Below are 23,644 nucleotides of genomic sequence, written 5' to 3' on the forward strand. Positions count from 1 at the left end.
GAGGGGTTTGAGAGGGAGGACTTGGGGGAATGAGGAAGAGTTATTTTGCTCCATCAAACCAGGGTGTCCTTAGTTGAAGGGACTGCACAGATTTCGTACAGTTGAGAAGTTCTCATCTTGAGTTCCCGGGCCACCTGACAGATGGAAAAAGGCCAACAGCAGTGCACCACCAGCCAATCCTCGAACAGTGTGCCCTATAGAGGTAAATGCATTTAAGGGCAGGACCAGGGTCTCTGTTCTAAGTCAAACAAGCTCATTTCCATTACATGGGCACCTATAAAATGCTACCTGCTGACTCATCCCACTCACTGCTTCCAAGATCCACCCACACCCAGGGCACTGGACCGTCCAAACACCAAGTGGCTCAGTGGCAAATAGTGCCTGTGATTCAGAGACCTGCCCTCAAAACTTTTGATATGGAGCTCCTACGTGAAACCAGTGTTTTTTCTGTTAATATCCTGGAATTTTTCTCTTAGGACCTAATATTTATGATTATTTTCATTTATTTATTTTGAGTTGGTAGTAAGTGCAATGGTCCAAAGTAAAACAGGATAGGAAGTGAAAATAAATCCTCTTCTACATCTGTCCCCAATCATTTACCTATCTGGGAGCAACCGTTGTTTCTTATATATACTTGCAGATAAATTCTATGTCAACATATAAAGTCTTTCATGAGAATAGCTGAATACTTCCGTCATTTTTTTCCACATAAAATTATATCATCGGGATCATTCCATAGAATACATAAAGAAGTACTTTTTTTCTTAATGTCCACATCTTAATATGCGTGATCAGTCACTCCCCAACCTCTCATGTACTTTAGTTTCAGACATGCTGGGGGAGCCCTCAAAATGAATTCTGCACATATCACATAGGTAATATTTTAAGTCAGAACTTCCAAGTACACCCTACAAATTTGGTGTGATTCTGTCTATCACCTTCTCTTGAAGTAATAAGAGACAGAAGAAATTGGTTTTATTTCTATTGAAGGAAAGGACTGTGTATTGGCTTACAGAGAAGACCATTCACAGCTATCTCCTCCTATTACTAATCCTCAAAGCAGGTCTCAGGCAGCACAATTTGGCCAACAATAAGCCCATTGACCAACTATTTGCATTTACCTTCTAATTGGAAATACCTTTCACAATATAGCATTTTAGTTAACTTATACTTCGTACTAAAAAAGACCAAATCGAAAACATCTGTCCTTTGTCCAAGTTGCACATTAAATGTGTCATTTTAAAACATTTTCACTCACACTTTTTTTGGTAAATCACATGTTTTTTTAATTATTTTTTAAATATTTATTTCTTTAGTTATAGGTGGACACAATGTCTTTATTTTATTTTTTTTAATGTGGTGCTGGGGATCAAGCCCAGATGCATGGTAGGCAGCGCTCTACCTCTGAGCCACAACCCCAGCCCATAAATCGCATGTTTGGAAGGCATCCGGGTTCTCATAGACTGAGGGTCACATAGGCCTCAAATGCACTCACCTGTATTTTATGTCTCTCTCTTGTGCCAATTCTCAGTGCAAAGGTAGACCCAGGTAACAAAGGCCAACAAGGACACTCTCCATAGTTCCTGGCGATGTCACACTCAAGACACAGTGGACAAAACAGACCACAGAAGCCTGTTAATAATCATACCAAAGAAAACCAAGGTTCTTAGATATTCAGGGAGTGAGTGACTGCTCATCTTAAATAGCATTTGCAACCCTCTGCCACCAATTTAATGCTGCACTGCCTCCCTGCAATCAGGGATGGGGAATGAACAACCAGTTCCTCAATATTCAGTTTATGAATATTGCTATAACTGAGCCACATTAAAATTGTCTTCTTTTGTTAAACACTGACAAAGCTGAACCTGATACAATTCTGTTAGCATTGATTATGGTAATTGGTTTTTCCTGTCAAGAGAAATGTGGTGAATAATTTTTGAATCATAACTGTTGCTTCCATTGTTTTCATCTATCTAATTTCAATATTAAAAAACAGACACAGTCTATAGGATACTCTTGAATAACAGACATAGTTCCTATAAATATGATTGAAAGCTTTTTGATGGTACACTCATTCTGCTTCCTAGTCTTATCAAGGTTCTCTTCTATTTCTCAGACCAAAAGGTTATTCTAATTTTTATTAGTTTCATTAGAGCCACCGACATCTGTCAGTTTCAATCTGCAAACTATTAGGTGCTTGGTTCCTTAACTATCAGCTGGAAACTTTGTCATTTATTAGTTCACTCATCTTTATCTACTGATACGGGTTCCTACATATTCGGCACAAACCTTCTAACACAGAGGTTCTATTTTAAATATGTTTTGGGTCACAGAAATTTTTGAGAATATGATGACAGTTATGAACTTGCTTCACAAGGGAGAAGAAAAGTACATGCACGTAGGCATGCAAAATTGTGCACTTAATTTCATAGAGTTCACAGAGACCTGGAAAACCATTAATGAGCCACGGGTTGAGAATCCTGATATACAGTTAAAATGTTATGTCATCTAGCATTGCAAAAAATGACAACCCTGATGAATACAAATAATTAGGACTATGAAACAGCAGAAGATACCAACCTAAACAGTCTTTGAAAAATGCATTCAATAAATATTGTATTGAGGCATAATTTATGTACAAGAAAATACACATATCTTAGGTATTCAGTTGAATGAGTGCTGATAATCATATTTACCCAAGCAACTGAACATGGAGAATATTGCCCTCACCCAGAGTTCTTGTGCCCCTTTTCTAGTCACCCCCAATTCTCCTGCTTCCCACTCCTGAGGGAACCTACAGTTCTGGATTCTATGTTCATAGGTGAATTTTACCTCTTCTTGGATGTCACATGTTTCTTTTGTATCTGGCTTCTTTTGTTCAACATCATGTTTCTTGAGATTCATCTATGTTGTTATGAGGTCTGTTCTTATTATCAAGTAGTATTCTACTGTATGAATATTCCAGTTTGCTTATCCATTCCCCCACTAATAGACACTTGATTATTCCATTATTGATTCCTACAATGAAGACTGCTATGAATGGTTATCTATGTCCTTATATTGACATATATTTTCATTCTACTTGGGTAGATTCCTGAGAGAGGAACTGCTAAGTCATGGATAGATATATGTTTAACTTTACACAAAAAAAAAATGACCAATAGTTCTCTCCAAAGTATTTGTATAATTTCACAGCCCCTCCAGAAATGTATAAAAGTTCTAATTGTCCCACATTCTATTTTTATTCAACCTTTGCTATTGTCAGTCTTTTTTATTTATTATGGTTTTTGCTTGCCATTTATTTGCAGTGCTGGGGATGGAACCCAGGCCTCACCCAACACTGACAACTGATATGAACAGCTTAGAGGAGAACAAATGGTCCAGAAAATTTACAGCAAGTACAGAGTGGTCACACTGTACACAACCTTGAATTAGGATTTAAGCATTCATAAAAACCAATCAAATCACATTTTATGCATGGCTTATAAAATAGTGCAAATCTCTACAAATAAGAAATTAATCAAAAGTTGTGCAATTGTAAAGCTGGAAAACCAAACAGCCAATAAAATGTGTTTCTACAATCTCCTCAGTTGCAATACTTTAACAGGTAAAGAGGAAAGCCCATCATCCTTAGGAAGTATATTATAAAGAAGCTGTTTACGTGCAGTGGAACTTCTGTGCCTTGCTTTTATAATTCAAAAACAATTCTTTTTTCTTGTAATATTTTTATCATATAACTATATTATCTAGTGTTCATTAGGAATTGGTATTAGTTTCTGAAGGAAACACCAAAGTTCAATTACTTTGGATCAGAAGTTCAATGTGATTTTAACAAAACATGGAAAACAAACTCCTATTATACGATGTTGAGAGCCACAGCCAAAGGGGCCCCAGCAAACTTCCAGCTGCCAGCAAACTTCCATGCCGGCTGATGATTAGCTCACAGCGGCCCCAGCAACATGTAGCTGATTGGCTCCTCCGAGGTGATGCTCATTGGGCTGTTTCCCTGCCCTTTCAGAACACGGAGCTGCTCATTGGGGGGCTTCTTTGGCTCCGCCCATGTGACCCAGCCAATCGGCCTCAAGAGGATTGTGGGAGGTGGAGAGGCTGGTGTTGGGGTGAGAGGCTTGTGGGAAGCTGGTTGTGGCAGTTGGGCTCTGAGGGTTTTTTCCTGAGGAGCTATTTTGTTTGGCGTGTGTGGTTCTAAAAATAAAGTTAGTTTCTTTTGACAAGTGGCTCCTGAATTGTGCCCAGCCAGACTGCGGCAATACAGTAACTACTTCTATTATATACTAGCTACTTCTATTATATAGAAGCTTCTATTATATTTATACCAAACTGCTATGTGCCAAGTCCTGCTAAAGACATTTTGTACATATAAACTCTTTTAATCTTTGCAGAAATCCTATAAAATTGACCCTGTTATTATCCCCATTTTACAAATGAGGATACTGGTCTCCAGTAGACTTAAGTAATTATTAGTGAGGGACAAAAACCATATTTGAATTCAGAAAGTCTGACCTTAACTACTATATGTATGTTCTGATGTTTTACATATTATCTATTCTGCCACCTTGGTTGTGGATTCACATTCTCCCATATGTATCTCCATTATCACTACCTCATATGTGCTGTGTGGCAGTCTTAAATCATGCAACTCCTTTGTTTCAAGTGCTTCTGCTCTGTACTTTGAGGAGTGCAGTAAGATATGAAAATTCTGTCAGATTGCACCCCAAGAAGGGATGTGCAAGAGTGGGATGATGGGATATTTTTGGCTCTAGAAGAAAATTTTACAACACATCTCACAGGCCAAGGATAGGTATCAAGAATACACAAAGAATTGTAAATCAATATATAAGGATTAAACAAAAGAAGAAAATGGGTATTAGCAAGTATCTCACTGAAAAGGAAATACAAATGGCCAAAAACAGGAAAATTTGCTCAGTACCATTGGAAATGCATATTAAGGGCTGGGGTTGTGGCTCAGTGGCAGAATGCTTGCCTAACACATATGAGGCAGTGGGTTTGATCCTCAGCATCACATAAAAATAAATAAAATAAAATAAAGTTATTATGTCCGTGTACATCTAAAACACTAAAATAAAAATTTAAAATTTTATTTTAAAAAAATGCATATTAAGACTATCAGAAAGCATTTATAACCCATAAGAAGACAAAACTTGTCCATGTTTGTGAACATCATATGCTGTGGAGAATCAGAAAAATAGGTACTCTACAAACAAATGGAAATGGCACAGTCACTTAGGAAAATAACTTTGCTGAATCTATTAAAATTTAAAATTCTCTAGTAATTCCACTTATAAATATCTACCCTAGAGTAACGCTTACATGTGCACACCAAGATGTAGGTACAAGAATAGTAACTTGAAATTTAAAACAACTTAAATATACATTTATAGACTAGAGTGTAAATAAGCCAAGGTGATGTAACCATTCTAGGGAATCATGAAGAATACAGTAAAACCTGGGCACACCTGCAATCTCAGCAACTAGGGGAAGCTGAGGCAGGAGAATTGCAAGTTCAAGGCTGTTAAGGTCCGTAAATAAGTCAAAAATAACACCTGGTATTTTGCCAGAGAAATGTTAGAGTTCGTAAACAAGTCTGGATGGTGCCTGGCAAAATGTCAGAGGGAGTGGTTTGAGAAGTAACAAAAGCGAGCCATTAAGTGTGGAGATTCCTTATTGGTTGATTGATGTATCTAGTTTATGCTAATTAAGATAAGCTGTGCAAAATGTATAAATAGCTCTGTTGCCCTACAATAAACGGCTCCTGCTCCTATTCCTGCTGTATCAACGTACACAAGTTATTCGTCACCCCCCGGCTATTTTGCTGCAGCCGGACTGCGGCACAAGGCCAGCCTGGACAACTAAAAAAGACTCTGACTCAAAATAAATAAATAAAAGACACTAGGGATGTAGCTCAGTTGGGGACGTAGCTCAGTGATAGAGCACCCCTGGATTCAATCTCCAGTACCAAAAAAAAAACAATATGAAAGATCTATTAAGACCCAACATATAAAATGTCTAAGATATATTTTGAGTTTTAAAAGTAATCAAACTGTAAAATGGTATGCACAGCATAGTGCCAATTATGTTTCCTTGAAATAATTATGAATCAATAGTATGTATTACTAATGGATACATATATAAGTACAGAGAAAAATCTAAAAGGAACCTTCCAAACTGAGAGGATTTTTATTTTTATTTATTTATTGTGTACTGGGGATTGAACTCAAGGGGGCACTTAACCACTGAGCCACAATCCCAGCCCTTTGTTTTATTCTATTTATTTATTTGTTTGTTTCTTTGTTTATTGTGTTGTATTTCGAGACAGGATCTCACTGAATTGCCTGGGGCCTCACTAAATTGCTGAGGCTGGTTTTGAACTTGTGATCCTTATGCCTCAGCCTGTTGAATTACTGGGATTACAGACATATGTCACCATCTGGCTCCAAATTGAGTTTTTAAAAAAGGGGCTACATGGTTTCCTTTTCTGTAATATCTCATTTTTTAATAAGGTGAATGTATTAATGTGTTCTTAGTGGAAAAAAAAGTGTTTTTTGTTTTTGTTTTTGTTTTTGTTTTGCTTTTTAAACGTACTAAGGTTCAGAAGGATTTGTGGTATAAATTTAGCCTCTTCCTAACCCAAAAAAAACCTCTAGTATTTACCTAAGAGTAAGCACTCCAGCCTGAATGACCCAGGTCTATTATCTGAGGCAGGGTCCACCCTTCTGTGTATAATGTGGTTCATTATTCACCCTAACTCATGGGGGAGCCAAGATAAAGAGAAGTGAGAAGCCTCAGGGAGTAGAAGTAGAAAAGGTGGGTGGAAATTTCAGCAAGCCACATTTCAGAAATTATTATGAAAATGCAGAAACTTCTAGCAATAACAGATGCTTTAAAAAGGAATGGAGCACACACCTACATTGCCAGTGAAAGTGTAAATTAGTACAACTTCCAAACATAAAGCCACTTGGCAATATACACCAAGATTTAAAATGGCACAGACTATTTGACCAGCAGGTTCACCCCTAGGCAATTATCCAACAGCTATACGCACAGACATGCAAAATGATCCTTGTACAACAGCATTGGTTTGCATAGCAGGAAATCTGGAAACTACATAAAGGTCCACCAATGGGGATTTCTGAATAAAAAAATATGGGACAATAAAATGTAAATGGAATCTTGGCAGCAATTTAAAAAAAATCACTTCCAGATGTGCTGATATGGTCTGGTCACCTAAATGTATTGCTAAATTAAAACAAAACAAAATGCAGACCAATGTGTGTTTACAATTCTACCATTTGTGAAAATTATATACATATACACGCAAGAGTAAAAAGTCTGAGGAAAAAAAAAAAACAGAAACTAAAATGTTAACATCATTTATCTTCAAGGGTTGCAATTACCAAACTGCTTTTTAAGAGTCTTTTGTAAGTTTCTTTTTTACAATGATTATGAGATATTTTTATAATACAAAATAGTTTCATTTTTTAAATGTTTATATCCTTCTAGGTATATGGACTATATCTATGCTCAGGCAAGAGTATTTGCCTCTGGAGAAGAATTGGGTAGGTGGAAAGCAGGAGGGAGTACTTGCTTTTCAAATACAAAAAAAAAAAAAAAAGGTAGATACTTTTGAGTTCTACCTTGTGTGTTAAATAATCTTTCAAAATGATTTTTTTAACTGAGCTATTGCAAAAGCAATAAGCTCTCCTCCCTGAAGTGTTCACAATGTCAAGGCTATCCTGTATATTGCAGAAGGGATTTAGACAAGCAGACCAACTGACCTCCAATATCCCTTCTAACTCAGAGGCTCTATGATTCTTTTAATTAAGTGCAAGAAAAAAAAGAAGCAGCAGCAGCAGCAGCAGTGAAAATACAGATTACAATTTATGCATTTATTTGTGTGCAGCGAATTTGGGGGGTTTTTTGTAATTTGTTTCATTTTGTTGTTTTTTTTTTTTTTGATTGTTTGTTTTTTGGTACCAGGGATTAAACCCAGGGGTGCTTAATCACTGAGCTGCATCCCCAGCACTTTTTATTTTTTATTTTGAGTCAGGTTCTCACTGGGTTACTTAGGACCTTGCTAAGTTGCTGAGGCTGGCTTTGAACTTGTGATCTCCTGCCTCAGCTTCCTGAGCTGCTGGGATTATAGGCCTGTGCCAACACACCAGGCTCAGGAAATATTTTTAAGTGCCTCTTATGGGCCAGGTGCTTGGCTGGACACCAGAGTGGTAAACAATACAACTGTGGCTCTTGCTTTCAGAGAGTGTACTATTAACCTGAGATACAGTGAGGGGACACCAATCGTAGTCTGATGCCTTTTCATGCCTCCTTCCTCCTTCCTCAAAGAAAATCCTGGTTTGCTTCCTTCCATCCATCTTGGGTGTCTTATGGTTCCTAGTATGTATCAGTCTTACTACCTATTGTTTACAGTGCCTTCTCAGTGTCCCTACACTGAGAGCCTGGATACTTCTTACTAGTCAGAGTTTAAGCAAGTCTTCTGAAAAACCATCCTTTACCATATCCTCTATCATTTCCTTGTATAATACCCTGTTTCCTTTATGGCATTTATTACAAATGCAATTATTTTGTTTATTTATTAATTGTCCCTCTTCTACAAAATTATTTCTGTCTTATTCACTATTATGTCTATAACATACATCATGTAGCCTATACACAGGTGGGAATTCAGAAAATATTGATTGAATTACAAACCAACGTTGATTACACCTTTTGTATAAACTTCTTTGGAACAATATTACAAATATTCCTAAAGCCAGAATACACAGTTTTTTATTCACTATGACTTTAGCTGTTACTTATTCCACCTTGGCCTCATCTTCACATTTGAGCTCTTGGGTACTCTATTTATGAAGGACACAAAGACACCCATTTGCAAGTCCCAATGCAGAGTAAATTCAGATAAAAGTACAGGAGTGGAAAGAGGGAGGCAGTTAAAAATATATAATTACCATAAAATGAAGATGCAAAATGTCAAAAAGAAGTGGAAATCATTGCTGTTCATAATGTACCCGTTGCTTAATGGATGACAAATTGGAGCAATAATTCCCAGCATTTAAAGGAAAAATATCCCAGGATGGGAATCTGGCATGGAAGCAGTTCTGTTTTTGTTCCCAAGCCTGTCACAACTATTTGCACAGTGATTTACTTAAAATGATCCTCTATGGATGAAATAATTCCCAATTAAAAGTCCTTTTACACAATAATGGGAAGAAGCCCAAGATTCATAGCACTCATACTCCACCTGTGTCCTCACAGATATAGTGTAGATAATGAGTGCACAAAGTGATATTGCCTTTAAAGAGTTTTTCTGAGGCCATTAACTTAGAGACACTATGAACAGTCACCAATGAAGGCCCAAGTAGGGAACAGTTAGAACATGACATTCAATCACCTTGCATGCTAGATCTGTGATATCTTCCTGCATGATTCCTGCCCAGTTGTAAAGAGCGTTGTATTTCTCCACATTGTCACTTTCTTCCTACTCCCCTTGTCACTTCCTTCCTTCTCCCCTTGTCACTAGAACTGGCTCTCAAATGGAATCCTCAGGAAAATAGTCTGGTGGTATCCTGAACTTTGATGGGAGTTAGAGAAAAGCTGAGCAGTACAGCAATGCTTAAGGTAAATAAGATGAGGAGAGAGCCTTTCTTTGGTCATCTTTCTAGGGGATCCTAGGATTAGGTAGAAATCATTGCAGCATCCAATCTAAGCCTCTTGTCTCTACTCTTGGCTCTCAATGTGCTGAAGGAAAACAAAAAATAGCCAATAGCATTCAATATTAATAGCTAAGATTCACTACAATTAACACTGTAGTAATATTTGTTGGGATGTTCCTTGTAACAGCACCCTAATAGTAAATTTGAGAAATTATCCCTTCACTCTTAGGAGCAATATTAGTAGGACTGTCATTCAGAACGCCCTGGCCTTACCAAGTAGTAGGCATGCGACCCAAACCAGGCAAACTGAGTTGTGTCTGCTAAAACCTCAATTCCCAGATAGGATGACACAAGGGTAAAAACATTTGGTGATATGTAGATTGTCAGCTCCTGGTAACGACGCATGTTGTCCTTTCTGACTCGATGAACTAGATTATCTTCTAATGAAGTCTAGCATTTGCTTCTACATTAGTTTTCTAGGGCTTCCATAACAAAATACCACAAATTGAGCATCCTAAAATAACAGAAATTCTCTCACTGGAAAATATAGGAGGCAGAAGTCAAATCAAGGAGTTGGCAGGGTTAGATCCTTCTGGACGATTCCAGGGAGAACCCCTTGCCCACCCTAACTAATCCAGTGAGACTTTAATTTGACTACATTTGCAAAAACCTTATTTCCATACAAGGTTACATTCAGAGGTTTTAAATGGACATGAATTTTAAGGAAGCACCATTCAATCTAATTTGGCTTACAACCAAATATCCCCAACTGATCCAGTAATGCTCCAAACTAGTATTAAGAGTGGGTTCTTTGCATTATGTGTTTTAATCTTAACAACAACCCTTGAGGTTAATATCTTTATTATCTTCATTTTAGAGGGGAGAAATGCAGACCCAGAGAATTTTCTCAAGGTTACAAGACATTTAAGAACAGAGGAAGGCATCGATGTTTATAGGAGCTCAATTCACAATAGCTAAGCTACAGAAGGAACCTAAGGGCCCTTCAATAGATGAATGGATAAAGAAAATGTGGTATATCTACACAGTGGAATATTATTCAGCCATAAAGAAGAATGAAATTATGGCATTTGCTGGTAAATGGATGGAACTAGAGACTATTATGCTAAGTGAAATAAGCCAATCCCAAAAAACCAAAGGCCACATGTTCTCTCTGATATGTGGATGCTAACACACAATAAGGGGAGTGGGTGGAGAACAGAAGTATTTTTGGATTAGATAAAGGGGAATAAAAGGAAGGGAAGAGGGATGGGAATAGGAAAGACAATAGAACGAATCAGAAATTACTTTCCTATATACATACATGAACACAAAACCAGTGTAACTCCACATCATGTACAACTGAAAGAATGGGAAATTATATTCCATGTATGTATATATAATATGTCAAAATACATTCTACTGTCACATATTACTAAAAAATAACAAATTTTTAAAAAACCATTAAAAAGAACAGAGTGAGGAATCAAGGTGAGGCCCATATCTAATAAAACCTGTTCTCTTAACCACATTATAGTTAGGCCTTTGCCATAGGTAGGGTACACTCATGTCACCCAGCCCCTAATCAAATGTGACAAACATCTCTGCATGGTTATTCTGCATTCTCTTTATCTTGGTACTAAGTAACAACTAGAGAATCAAGAAAAGCCCTGAGAGAGCCAGAGAACGGCTACCATAATCATCTGGTCAGAAATCCACATTGGTAGCAGTGGCAGGAACAGACCTGCAGAGCTGAGCCTCAAGACTCAGCCGAATGAGGACTTGCTCAGAGGTTTCCAGCTGATGCATATTGTGTTACTGTCAGGAAAGTTCAGATGTTCCCAGAAAGCTTCACAAGATGGGAAGAGTCATATTCTCCAAAAACAGTAAGACCCAGGGTCTTTGGATTTTGAACTTAAGAGACTGGCCTTCATCTATCAAACAATACCATCCCCACCTTCCTTTAAGAGAGATTCCTTGACCCAGTTGTTCCCTAGGACGAGAGAATCAAGCACAAGAGGGAGATCCTAATTTGTGGTATCAGAAGTGGATTAGAATGTCCTAAGGTAAAAATTGGAATCAATATGCTTTAACTCCAAATCCAGAGAAAATCATGCAGCAAGAGGACAGTGGTATTTGTAACTCTATAATTAAACCAGTATCCGAAAAGATTTCAATCCATGAAGGGAGTTTCATTTTGTGAACATTCTTGTTATAATGAGTATTGGATATTCTTCAAAGAAATACTGAATACTGAAAAGAGATAATCAAAAAAATAAAACTTATTCATTGTCTTGCCATCTGGAAACATCTACTGTAAACATTTATATATGTATCTTTCCACATTTTTTCTAAATTTTTACTCACCCCCAAAAAAAAAACGATGTCTAATGTGCATAACTTTGCAACCTGTTTCTTTAACCTAAACATGTATCCAAAAGATCTTTTCATCTGGCTGTGTAAATACTGATTTGTGGGTATACCCTGGTGAACATTTAGGTTATTTCATGTTCTTGCTGTCATAATCAATGTGCAAAATGTAATGTGCCTGCTAAGTCTATGCACATGATTTATTTCCTTAGACTAAACTCCTAAAAAAAGTAATTACTGGGGTTGGGGGTGTGGCTCAGTGGTAGAGCACTTGTTCAGCATGTGCAAAGACCATGGGTTCAGTCTCCAATACTCCAAGAAAAAACGGATTAAAATTAAAATTAAAAAGTGTATTTACTGGATTAAAGCTATGTAACACTTGAGGTTCTTTCCATATGTAATTCTAGGCCATCTATGAGGAAATCTACATTTCTACCAACAGTGGATGAGGGAGCCCATTTTGAGTGTCTTTACCAACAGTGGATTTTGTCATTTAAAAATCTTTGAAGGCACCTCTTATTCTACAAAAGCATCCACAGTGCTGAGAAGCAAGATTTTCCAGCTAGGGAGTACATTTAAGTCACTTGGGTTAGTCCAGTTATTCTGAAACCACTTAATTTCGGTCTTTATACCTGATGCAGTTGGTTCATTCACTGATATCTTGGGTAAGAAAAAGTAAGAAAAAGAACTTAAAATTAAGAGAAAAAAACCTACAAATTCTCCTATCTCTGCAGACACTGAAGAGGCCGGTGCTCCAGTCCCCACCAGTCTGGACAATTGCTGTGATGGTGGTCCTGCCACTGGCTCCGCGGACGGGCTGCTTCACCACAGCGTGGACTGGTACATGGCTCCTGGAGAGTCAAGAATGGTGATGAACTTGAGAGTGAAGATTCTTCATAACAATATCATTAAGCAGACAAAATGATAAAGAGGCTATGGGAACCCAGTGGTGCAAAAGGAACTCATAATTCATAACCCAGGCAAAGTTCACCATCTCCCTCCCTTCATTACACCTTCTTATCTGACTTTTTGCCCTCTCTCTATTAATAGCATTATTATTCCAAATCCTGTCAAATTCAATGTCTAGTATGCTTTTGTAGTGTCTCATAATAGTTAAATTCACAAATTTGAAACCAAGAGGCCTTGGTTCATATCCCAGCATGCCACTTCCTGATGGACTTGATCTTGATTTAGTGGCTAACAGCTCTGCTTTCTGTTAGTTCAGATGAAAAAAAACTGCTATAGGGTTTCTATGTCAACTGAAGGACATAATTACTGTGCCTAGAGGGTGTGTAACAAGGTGACCCAGAGTAAGCTGCACCCCAAAGCGTTTTCTTTCTTTTTTTTTTTTTTTTTTTTTTTTGCTTTCTATTTTCACTTTTGTAGTGCTGGGGATCAGAATCCAGGGCTTTACACAAGATAGGCAAGTGCTTCTATCATTGAGCCACAACCGCAGCCCACCCCAAGGGTTTTGAACCTTTGATGAAGAGACTGAAAAGGAATTGGACTGAATAGGCAGACTGAAGCTTGGACTAGGTCACTGAAGTTAACATGCAGAATCATTTAAGTGAAAACCCCCAATTTAGAATATATCTTGATAGCAAACTGCTTTATAATTTGTCCTGGTAGGACTATGAAGTATAACTTCGGGTTAAATTCCCTGAATGGAATAGATATTCCCTATGTCCATCATTCTGAATTAGGAAATTAAGGCCTAGAAGTTCAACTTCGAAAGTGAGGTAAGGAAAAACTTCCTTCTCTGAGGCTTAAAGTATCTTGACTAAATTTAAACCATAGGGATGCTGGCGATATTCCCATAGTGAAGGGTAAGCTGCACCTGGCCCCCTGGAAGGAGTGTTCAAGAGTTGGGTGGAGGGGCCCTAGGGTGAATCTGAGCCTATATGGTGTGGTCATTTTCCTGTTTTGTGCTTTTGTTTTGGCAAGGCTCATAAAGAGTCCAATCTCTGGTGTTCTATGAAGAATTAAAGAAAGCACCTGCCTCATACTTGATTAAAAATAAACAAGAGAAGGGTTAGGGATATAGCTCAGTTGACAGAGTACTTGCCTCGCATGCACAAGGTCCTGGGTTCAATCCCCAGCACCACTAAATAAATAAATAAATAAATAAACAAGAGAAAGCAGCATTTCTTCTTCTAATAGTTGTTGCTATAAGTCACCAAAACTCAGAACTTAGGACAGAGAGCCTGGAGGTCAGAGGAAAACATTTTTGATCACCCTGAAGGTAGCAACCTGGGGGCATCATGGAAAGTTGAGGAGCCCTTTGAGAACCTCTAAATTGGGGCAATAAGGCCAGTGGAATATTATGATCTCTTAATATAGGTTGCATGTTCTTAAGACCCAAATCTCTTCGTCTTTCCACCAATACTGCACAAGTACATAACTTCCCAAACTTGACAGCACATTAATTATCATGCTTCTAAGCCTTACCTCTGACCAGTGTAACCCTCCAAGGAAGAAGAAATCAGTATCATAGAAAGGTTTCCAGGTAATACTTAAGCAGTTACCCTACCACTCTTGAAACCTGGTACCAGTAGATTTGAATACCATTAATGGTAATTACAATAATTTCTAAGTCTTCTCCTAGTAGTGCTGTCAGTGTAACCATTGACAAGAAAATCGGATAAGTGGGAGGTAAGTTGGAAGGAAATATGCTTGTAACACACCCAGTATAAACTGCCAGTGGGACGTCAAGAGGATGCCCAACAGAGCTGGAAGTGCTGCACCAGAACTTGGAAGAAAGGCTGGGGTTGGGAGTGCCTGTCTAGAAATCTGTAATGAATCTATGAAACATCTCCATCTCTTTCATCCATTGGGCATTACAGACAATGCCTAGCATCCAACTAGATTTTCAAGAGTTTGATGCTTGGAAAAAAGTACTAGCTCTTGAATATAAAAAGGGCAAAATATTAATTAATGCTGTTAAACACAAAAATTTAGCATTGTCAAATTTAGAGTTGAAAAACAATTTACAAGTTCTCTTGTTTTACAAAAATTCCCTAGTATGGGTTGGGCATGGTGGCACATGCCTGTAATCCAGATGCTTGGGAGGCTGAGGTGGGAGGATCACGAGTTCAAAGCCAGCCTCAGCAATTTAGCAAAGCAACTCAGTGAGACTCTATCTCTAAATAAAATATTTAAAAAGGGGCTAGGAAGGTAGCTGAGCAGTTAACGGGCCTTGAGCTTAATCCCCGGTACCGAAAAAAAAAAAATTCCTTAGTGTGCATGACTGCTGAGAAGCAGCAGCCATTGGTTAAGTAAATGAATTACTTGTGTGCAGTGTGATGATATATGCCTGTGATTCCAATGACTCAGGAAGTTCAGGCAAGAGATCACAAGGTGAAAGTCAGCCTCAATAAATTAGCAAGACCCTATCTCAAAATAAAAAATAAAATCAAAAAGGCCAGCAATGGGCTGTAAAGTACTTGCCTCACATGTGTAAGGCACTGAGTTTGATACACAGCACCACATAAAAATAAATAAATAAAAATATTATGTCCATCTACAACTAAAAAAATATTTAAAAAAAAAGGGGGGGCGGCTGGGGATGTGGCTCAAGCGGTAGCACACTTGCCTGGCATGCGTACGGCCCGGGTTCGATCCTCAGCACCACATACCAACAAAGATGTTGTGTCCGCCAACTAAAAAATAAATATTAAAAATTCTCTCTCTCCCTCCTCTCTCACTCTCTCTTTAAAAAAAAAAATTCTCTCTCTCTCTCTCTCTCTCTCTCTCACACTCTCTCTTTAAAAAAAGGGGGGGCAGGGGAGTGCCAGGGATGAGGCTTAGTGGTAAAGTGTCCCTTCATTCAATCCCCAGTACCATCAAAAGAAAATTATTCAAGCAAAATTATAAAATTTCTTTAATTTATTATTCAGAGGGAAAGAGGAAGAGTTATCATGTAGGTATGTTGTTATGGTGTGAGTTAGGGTCTATTTCTGTGGATTGACTTGTGTTCTCCAAAATTCTCACACTGAAGCCCTAGCTTATTATGTGAATGTACATGGAGATAGGGCTCTTAGGAAGTAAATACAGTCAGAGGAGTGGGATCCTGGCTCAATAAAACACACACAAAAAAACATTTTTTTGTACTATGGATTGAACCCAGAGATGCTTAACTACAGAACTACAACCCTAGCCTTTTTTATTATTTTTAGACAGGGTCTTACTAAGTTGCTCATGGCTCACTAAATTGCTGAGGCTAGCTTTTAACTTGTGATTCTCCTGCCTCAGCTCCCCAAGCTGCTGGGATTACAGCATGCCACCACACCAAGCACAGGTAGCCTTTTAAGAGGAATAAAGAGATTTCTTTGCCAATATGCATGTGCAGAGGAAAGACCGTGTAAGCACACCACAGTCCAGGAAGAGCCCTCTCCAGAACTTAGCTACGCTGGCACCCTTCCGGGCTCTAGAACTATGCAAAAATAAATTTCTCTTTTATTCCCTCAGTCTATGGCAATCCAAGCAGATTAGGACACTAAATGGCCATGAAGAAACTGTTATTTCCTCAGCCTCCACCTGAGCTCCTTGAGGCCAGGGGGCACCTGCTGCTCCTCCTCGTATCCAGCACACTACCTTGATATTTACCACAATAAGTATTTGTCAAATTGGATCAAATGGATTCCTAAGTCTTTTCTGTACATGAGTCCTCCTCAATCTAGCTCCTCTAATCTAAATTATATGACTATTACTGTGTTTCATTCTCTAGTAAAAGTGCAACTCTCAGGTGTGAATTGATAAAATAAAAGCCGCAAGTAACCTAAAAGCTTCCTGCATCACCCTACACAATCCAAAACATTTCCCTCTCCACATCATGCCCACCAGCAAGGGCTTCCATCATTATGCTAAGAGTTTCAATCATCCCTGATTTTAGTAGAGAGATTTCTTAGTGCTGAATGGCTGGATTAGATTCTCCTCTGAAATGAATCATTTACTGCTTGCAACCTAGAATACAATTTTTTGCTTCAATCATAGAATTATGTGCATAACACCTTTTATCACAGCAAGGATGCCTGTCCTTTATCTACTCCAAATCAAACAATGAAGAAGACAGATTTTCCTTGGTGGAAAAAAAAGTGTGTGTGTGTGTTTTCCTAATTTTCTTTCCTTAATACCTTAAATCTTTGGTGATTTTTATATTAAAATGTCTTAATTTGCATACATTAGCTAAGACATTTCAGTTCAAGATTATTGCTCATGTGTTATAATTTAAATAACTCTACCCTTCCCTGAGAATCTTTTATGTCCTGGCACTGAGTAGTCCCATTAAAAGTCAAAAGATTATTCGAGGCTGCTATAGGTGTTAGAATAAAGTAGCCATTGTAGATTCCCAGACTGCTTTTATGTATTACCCTAGAGAATCTTATGTCACCATGAAAAATCGGAACAAATTTGGGAACAGTGGGTGAAAATGATGACCACAGAACTATGCTAACTCAAGAGAACCCATCCACTTAACCATCAAAGTTAACAATTTCTTCCCTTAGTTGAAAAAGCAGACTTCAGATTAAAGCACACTAAAAATTCAAATGTGGTTCAGCTACATTCTAGTTGTTTGACTCTGAGAAACAACTTGTCACAGCTTTCAACTCTTGCATTCTTCTCCATAAAATGGATTTAAAATACCTTAGATCACAATTGGCATGAATACTAAGGAAGATCATGTACTTGGCACATAGCAGGCCTATAATCAGCGGCAGCTATTGTTATTATTGTGACTTCAGGATCCACTACATACCCTATGAGAAACAGAGAGAGAGAAGAGATCTGGGCCAGTTTTTCAGTTATCATGTTGCTAACCAAATGCCTTAAATTTTATTCAGGAAAACCAAATATCCCAGCTTCTTTAGGATCAATGGTCTTACCTGGGTGGGAAACTTTCAGTGCTAAAACCAGGATATTCCCTGACAAACCAAGAAACAGTAACCTTAATAATCAGAAGTCAAAGGAAGTTTTAACTCATGAAAGGCAGGAGGCTGACTCCAGCCAAAGTGTGATCTGTTCCTATTTAGTGTCAGGAAATGGATGAGATACACACCCTTCCCTGCCTTGACCTCACTCTAGTCAGTCCTTATAGCAGCTAAGCACATTCCACACTGTATGTCCCCAAATGCCTAATACTTCAGCCTAGCAGGGTTTATGTCACTCTCTTCCTTAATCAAACTTGCAGTACTAAGAATTCGTTTTGCCTTTCACTCAGGCATCTAAATTCTTTCACATTCTTAACTAAAGCCAAAACCCTTGAATTATTATTTCAAAGGAGTGGCAGTTACTGGCAATCGCCAGAAATAAAGTTTCACTTAGTCAAGGTTCAACATTTTAAGTAAAGAATGAAGAGTCATCCTTTCACCTAAGCCAATCCTCCTCTTTTCAATAGCCAAGCAAGGCCAGATGAAACTAATTAGTTGCCCCCTTTTCAAGTACACAAGGGGCAAGACAGAAACCACTTTCTTCACAAGCCCAGTTTTCCTTTCCCTAGTTCCTTTTAAGAAGGACGTGTCTTGGTAATCCATCTAAAGAGCCAAGGCTGGGGGAAAAGAATTCATTCTACTTCCTACCTCAAGTTGGAAATAAAATGTTCATCTTCAGACGGTATGAGTGAAAACAGCAGAGGTGAGGGTACATTGAATAAGGAAACATCCTTGGGACACTTAGAAAAGTAATGTCCAAACCAATTCATAGTAAGAAGTGGCTTCTTGTCATTTGGGCTATCCTTTTTCTTTTGGCAATAAAATTACTGATTCTAAATTTAGATTCAATACAAAGTGACATATTTCTTGGAAAGAATGTTGCATTGATATTCTGGAACCTGAGGTCATAGCAGTATGACTGACACATCAAATCTCCTGAAAGGTACACAACTAACTGAAGGTGTGTCTATTTGACTTATCTGAAGGGAGATACTGCTGGACATATAGTTTAAGTTAAAAAAAATTCAGATAACTTATCTCTGATGGAAAAAAATCCTTAGTTTTGATCACTTCTATCAAACATTTATCTAGCTCTATGTCACTAAGTATCTCTTGACCCTTCCTTGGAAGACCCAGAAGCCATAGATTTCTTTCATACTATATGACTGAGAAGCATCAGGGGCCTTTCTTCATTTCCAAGATTATTGTCCAATTCATTGAGACGAGTCCCAAAACTTAGCTAAAATCATGGACAGAAAGGTCTTTTAGCCCAGTATCATACTTGAATCCATTTTTTGAAAGTGGTTGCCTCACATTTGAGACATGCTAGGTTGCCCCAAGTCCATAAGGCTATTCAGAACTTGTAGAAATCTTCCATGGACTTCATTGATAATGCTAGGGAAACAATGCTTCTTTCCTACTTAGCCCAGATGGGATCTAGAGAAAAAAGCAGGGCTGGGTGGTAATAGTTTCCCAACTGCTTTGTATCTTCAGGATCATAGGAACCACCAAAGCAAACATTTAGGACAGGCTTCAGGAGGGATGGACTTCAGTAACACTAAGAAATGTCCTTAGAAGATAAATAAATAAATAAGGCAAAATTGCACATGAAGGGGAAGAATTCAAGTCATAATTAATGATTCATTAAAAAAACAATAGGAAGAAATTGCCACCATGGTATATATTCTTTTCATCAGACCCATAAAGAATAATTGTGTTTCTGAACTCCTAAGTATTTACGTCACCCGGGTTATTACCAAAAGCCTGAATTACCTTTCAAATTAAGAGTTTTTAGACACAGTTTCATAATTGCCTTCACCTGCAGGCTTCTGGACAACAGACTCAGAGAACTCTAAGATGCATCTGATATTCAGAACAGCTATGTTTCTGCTGTTTACCACTCTATTCCAAGTGCTTACCACAGTGTCTGACACATAATAGCACTCAGAATTTGTTAAATACATGTGTTATACATGAAAATTCAGGTTATAAGAATAATACAAATTAAGAGTGATTACTAGCTTTACAAAAAGATTTACAGCGTGCTTCCTTTTAAGAGTGAACAACCATTGTACACGTAAGCTCTGATTCCATATTTTAAATTTCCATTTGTACCCTGCTTTCCTAATTAAACATCTATTGTATGAAATGATTAGTCCACATGCCACACAGTTAATTTGTTCACTTAAAAATAAGTGAAAAAAGGGCTGAGGTTGTGGCTCAGTGGTAAAAGCCTTTGCCTGGCATATATGGGGCACTGGGTTTGATTCTCAGCACCACATATAAATAAGTGAATAAAATAAAGGTCCATCAACAACTAAAAATATATTTTTAAAAAAGTGAAAAGAGAATGAAATGTTCTGAACTATTTATTTTTAAAAATGATAGCATTAGAAAGTTGTTATTTTGCACAGTTCCCAACATAGTCACTTATCCGGAAAGGATCTTCAAAGGGTACTAAAACCATCAGGTAAAAAAGATTAGGATGGGCTGGGATTGTGGCTCAGTAGTAGATCACTTGCCTAATATGTGTGAGGCACTGGATTCAATCCTCAGCACCACATAAAAATGAATAAAAATATTGTGTTTATCTACAACTAAAAAAATTTTTGAAAGAAAAAGCAGTCTTTAAAAAAAAAGATTAGGAACAGAATATTCTCTAGATACCAGAGTATCACTCCACATATTTCTAATTGCAAAATTTAAAAAAATATTTTAAATCTGGAGAGATACAAAAGTACTCAAAATGTTATCTTCATGATATAAAATTTTGAAAGTGCTTTTTAAAAGATTTAACTGCAATAAAAGCCCTGGAAGTGGCTTTTAACAATGATATCTTTTACAATATAGCATCCTGGAAGTGATCAAAATATACTTCTAATATGGAAATTCTGGAGTTTATCCAATTTAGATCACTAACAGTGGAATATCTGACACCATAAACTTCTTGATAACAGTTACAAAAGAAGTAATGTATAACCCAAATTTCAACAACTTTCTCGACCACATTGTCCAACAGAAATATAATTTGAGCCACAATCGTAATTTTAAATTTTCTATTAGTAAAGGTGAAGTAAAAAGAAACAGGTGAAGTTAATTTTAATATTATATTTATTTAACCCAACATATCCAAAATAATTTCAGTATATAGTCAGTATTTTGAAATTGAGATATTTTACATTCTTTTGTTTACTGTCTTAGGAGTACAGTCTACACTTACAGTACATCTCAATTTGGACTAGCCACATTTAAAAGTAGCTAGTGGCTAAAGCACTGAACCCTACAGCTCTGAACTTACCTTCCAATAATGAGAAACACAAGAGAGGGATAAATTACCAAAGTGAAAATGCATTAAGAATTCCTTTGTCACATTTTTCGGGTCTCTTAGGAGCAAGGGCCACATCCTACCCTGGTTTTTGTACTGTTTTTTCACCTTATAACCAACTAAGCTCTATGTATAGCAGTAAGCAATTAAGAAACTTAATTGGTGCTGAAAATTTTGGGGTCAAGGGGCTGGGGCTGGGGCTCAGTTGTAGAGTGCTTGCCTCATAACAGTGAGGCACTGGATTCAATCCTCAGCACCACATAAAAATAAATAAATAAAATAAAGATATTGTGTCCACCTACAACTAAAAAAAATATTTTAAAAAATTCGGGGGGGGTCAAGTATTTTCTAATACAGAAATGAAGCTATATCTAAAGATATTCAGGAAAAGAAAAACAATTTTAACAAAATGCCAGCTGAATGTCAACTAAAGACAGGCAAATAGGCTTCTAATAAAGTATCGAATAAAGTTTTCAAGAAAAAAAATATATGGGCACAACTACTGCAGGCTACAGAAGACTAAAAAAAACACAGCAATCTCTCCTGCTTCAAAAATTGTAGTGACTCCACAGAAATTGAGTCAAACATCCAATTTCACCCAGAGATCCAAGATTCTTTAAGACCTAGTTTACTTACCTGTTTCAAATTTTTCCTCATTCCTTCCCAGATAAACATTTCACTCCTGGCTTCATCTCTCAAATGAGCTATTCATTTGTTTTCTCCTCCAAGCCCATAGCTATTACAAACTTCCAAAAATTAGGAATATGGTCCTCTTCTCCTGCTATTCCAATCCAAATTATCCTCCACATCTCACCTCCTCTATTGTCTTTTTTGACTGTGGTCCATATAAACTTCTCCCATCTCTGACCTGACAATACTGGTCTTGTTTAAATACTGTTTCCCATTCATGAATTCTTCGACTATCTAATAAGTGTGCTATAGTGAAGTGGAAATATGGAAGAGTGTTCTCATTCAACTCTAATACTAGTATGTAGGCTCTTGAACAAGTCTCTTTCATCTCCAGACCTTTTTTTTTCGGGGGGGGGGGGGGAGGTACCAAATTTCTTTATTTGAAGGAATGGTACAAATTAAAGAACATAAGTGGATGTTTTGGTACAACTTATAGAAAAGGTAAAGGTAACCCCAATATGCATGCACTGCCTTGGTGACCAGGGAAGTCACTTGCATGGCTATGGGAAAGTCAGGCTGAGGTTTAGCTCTCGTTATCACTGTCTCCCAGGGTGTGCTTGTCAAAGAGATACTCTGCCATGCCCGATTCTGGGGCTCCCATCTTGCGCAAGTTGGTTACATGGTCACCCAATTCTTTGATGGATTTCACCTGCTCATTCAGGCAATGAGTCTCAATGAAGTCACACAAGTGGGGGTCATTTTTGTCAGTGGCCAGTTTGTGCAGTTCCAGAAGTGACTGGTTCTCCAAGTGCAAAGCACATTCCATTGCATTGAGCCCACTCTCCCAGTCATCACGGTCTGGTTTCTTGATATCCTGAAGGAAGATTCCGCCACCTCGTTGGTTCTGCAGCTTCATCAATTTCTCAGCATGTTCCCTCTCCTCATGAGATTGGTGAAGAAAATATTTGGCAAAGTTCTTCAAAGCCACATCATCACGGTCAAAGTAGTAAGACATGGACAGGTAGACATAGGAGGCGTAGAGCTCCAGGTTCATTGAGTCCTGGTGGTAGTTCTGGCGCACCTGCAAGGGGGACGTGGTAGCCATGGCGGGCGGCTGAGGAGAGGCGCGGCGCTGGAGCGGCGGCGGAGGCCTGGGGCAGTCCGAGGGCGCTGTGAAGAGGTGGCGAAGGGCTGCTGGCTCTGAGCGGCGGCCGGGGTGGGGGTCGAGCGCCGGTTCCGTCCAAGCACTGCTGAAGCAGGAAACCGCGGCGACTCATCTCCAGACCTTTTATCATGGGCCCTGCTTGCTATTTCCTTGGCGATACTGGCTACATACCCCTTCCTCAGAGTTCTGTGCTTGTCTTGCGTCTGCCTAAAATGCTGTTGCCCAGGTGTCTGCTAACAAAACCTCCCATATACTTACCTCTGGACCTACAAGCTCACATCTAGAAATTTGAAGATTCACCTAACAAATATGAAACCACATATAAGATTATTCACTATAAACACTTTGAAACAACCTAAGTGCCTATCCATAGGAGACTGGCTGAAATTCTATGGTACACCTTTACAACACTATTATTGGTGGGGTGGGGAGGTGAGAAAAAGGACAGAAAGAATGGGGAGAAGAGGAAAGGAGGAAGAGAAATAAAAAGATCTCTATGAGCCAAATGGAAAAATATCCAGGC

General features: G+C 38.2%; 1 protein-coding gene and 1 pseudogene across 1 annotated transcript; both read right to left on the minus strand.

Annotated features, from left to right (window-relative positions):
- Positions 1-53: 53 nt before the first annotated feature.
- On the minus strand, positions 54-18,771 carry Plac8l1 (PLAC8 like 1). The gene is made up of 4 exons (XM_026384471.2): positions 18,650-18,771; positions 12,789-12,925; positions 1,496-1,632; positions 54-194 (listed from the first exon to the last, which is right to left on the minus strand). Exons 1-4 carry the CDS (start codon positions 18,769-18,771, stop codon positions 54-56), a joined length of 537 nt encoding a protein of 178 aa, XP_026240256.1.
- A 3,675-nt stretch (positions 18,772-22,446) lies between these two features.
- On the minus strand, positions 22,447-23,184 carry LOC113179691 (ferritin heavy chain pseudogene; annotated as a pseudogene).
- Positions 23,185-23,644: the final 460 nt, after the last annotated feature.

The sequence above is a fragment of the Urocitellus parryii genome, chromosome 1 (genome assembly GCF_045843805.1).
Source record: "Urocitellus parryii isolate mUroPar1 chromosome 1, mUroPar1.hap1, whole genome shotgun sequence".
NCBI lineage: Eukaryota > Metazoa > Chordata > Mammalia > Rodentia > Sciuridae > Urocitellus > Urocitellus parryii.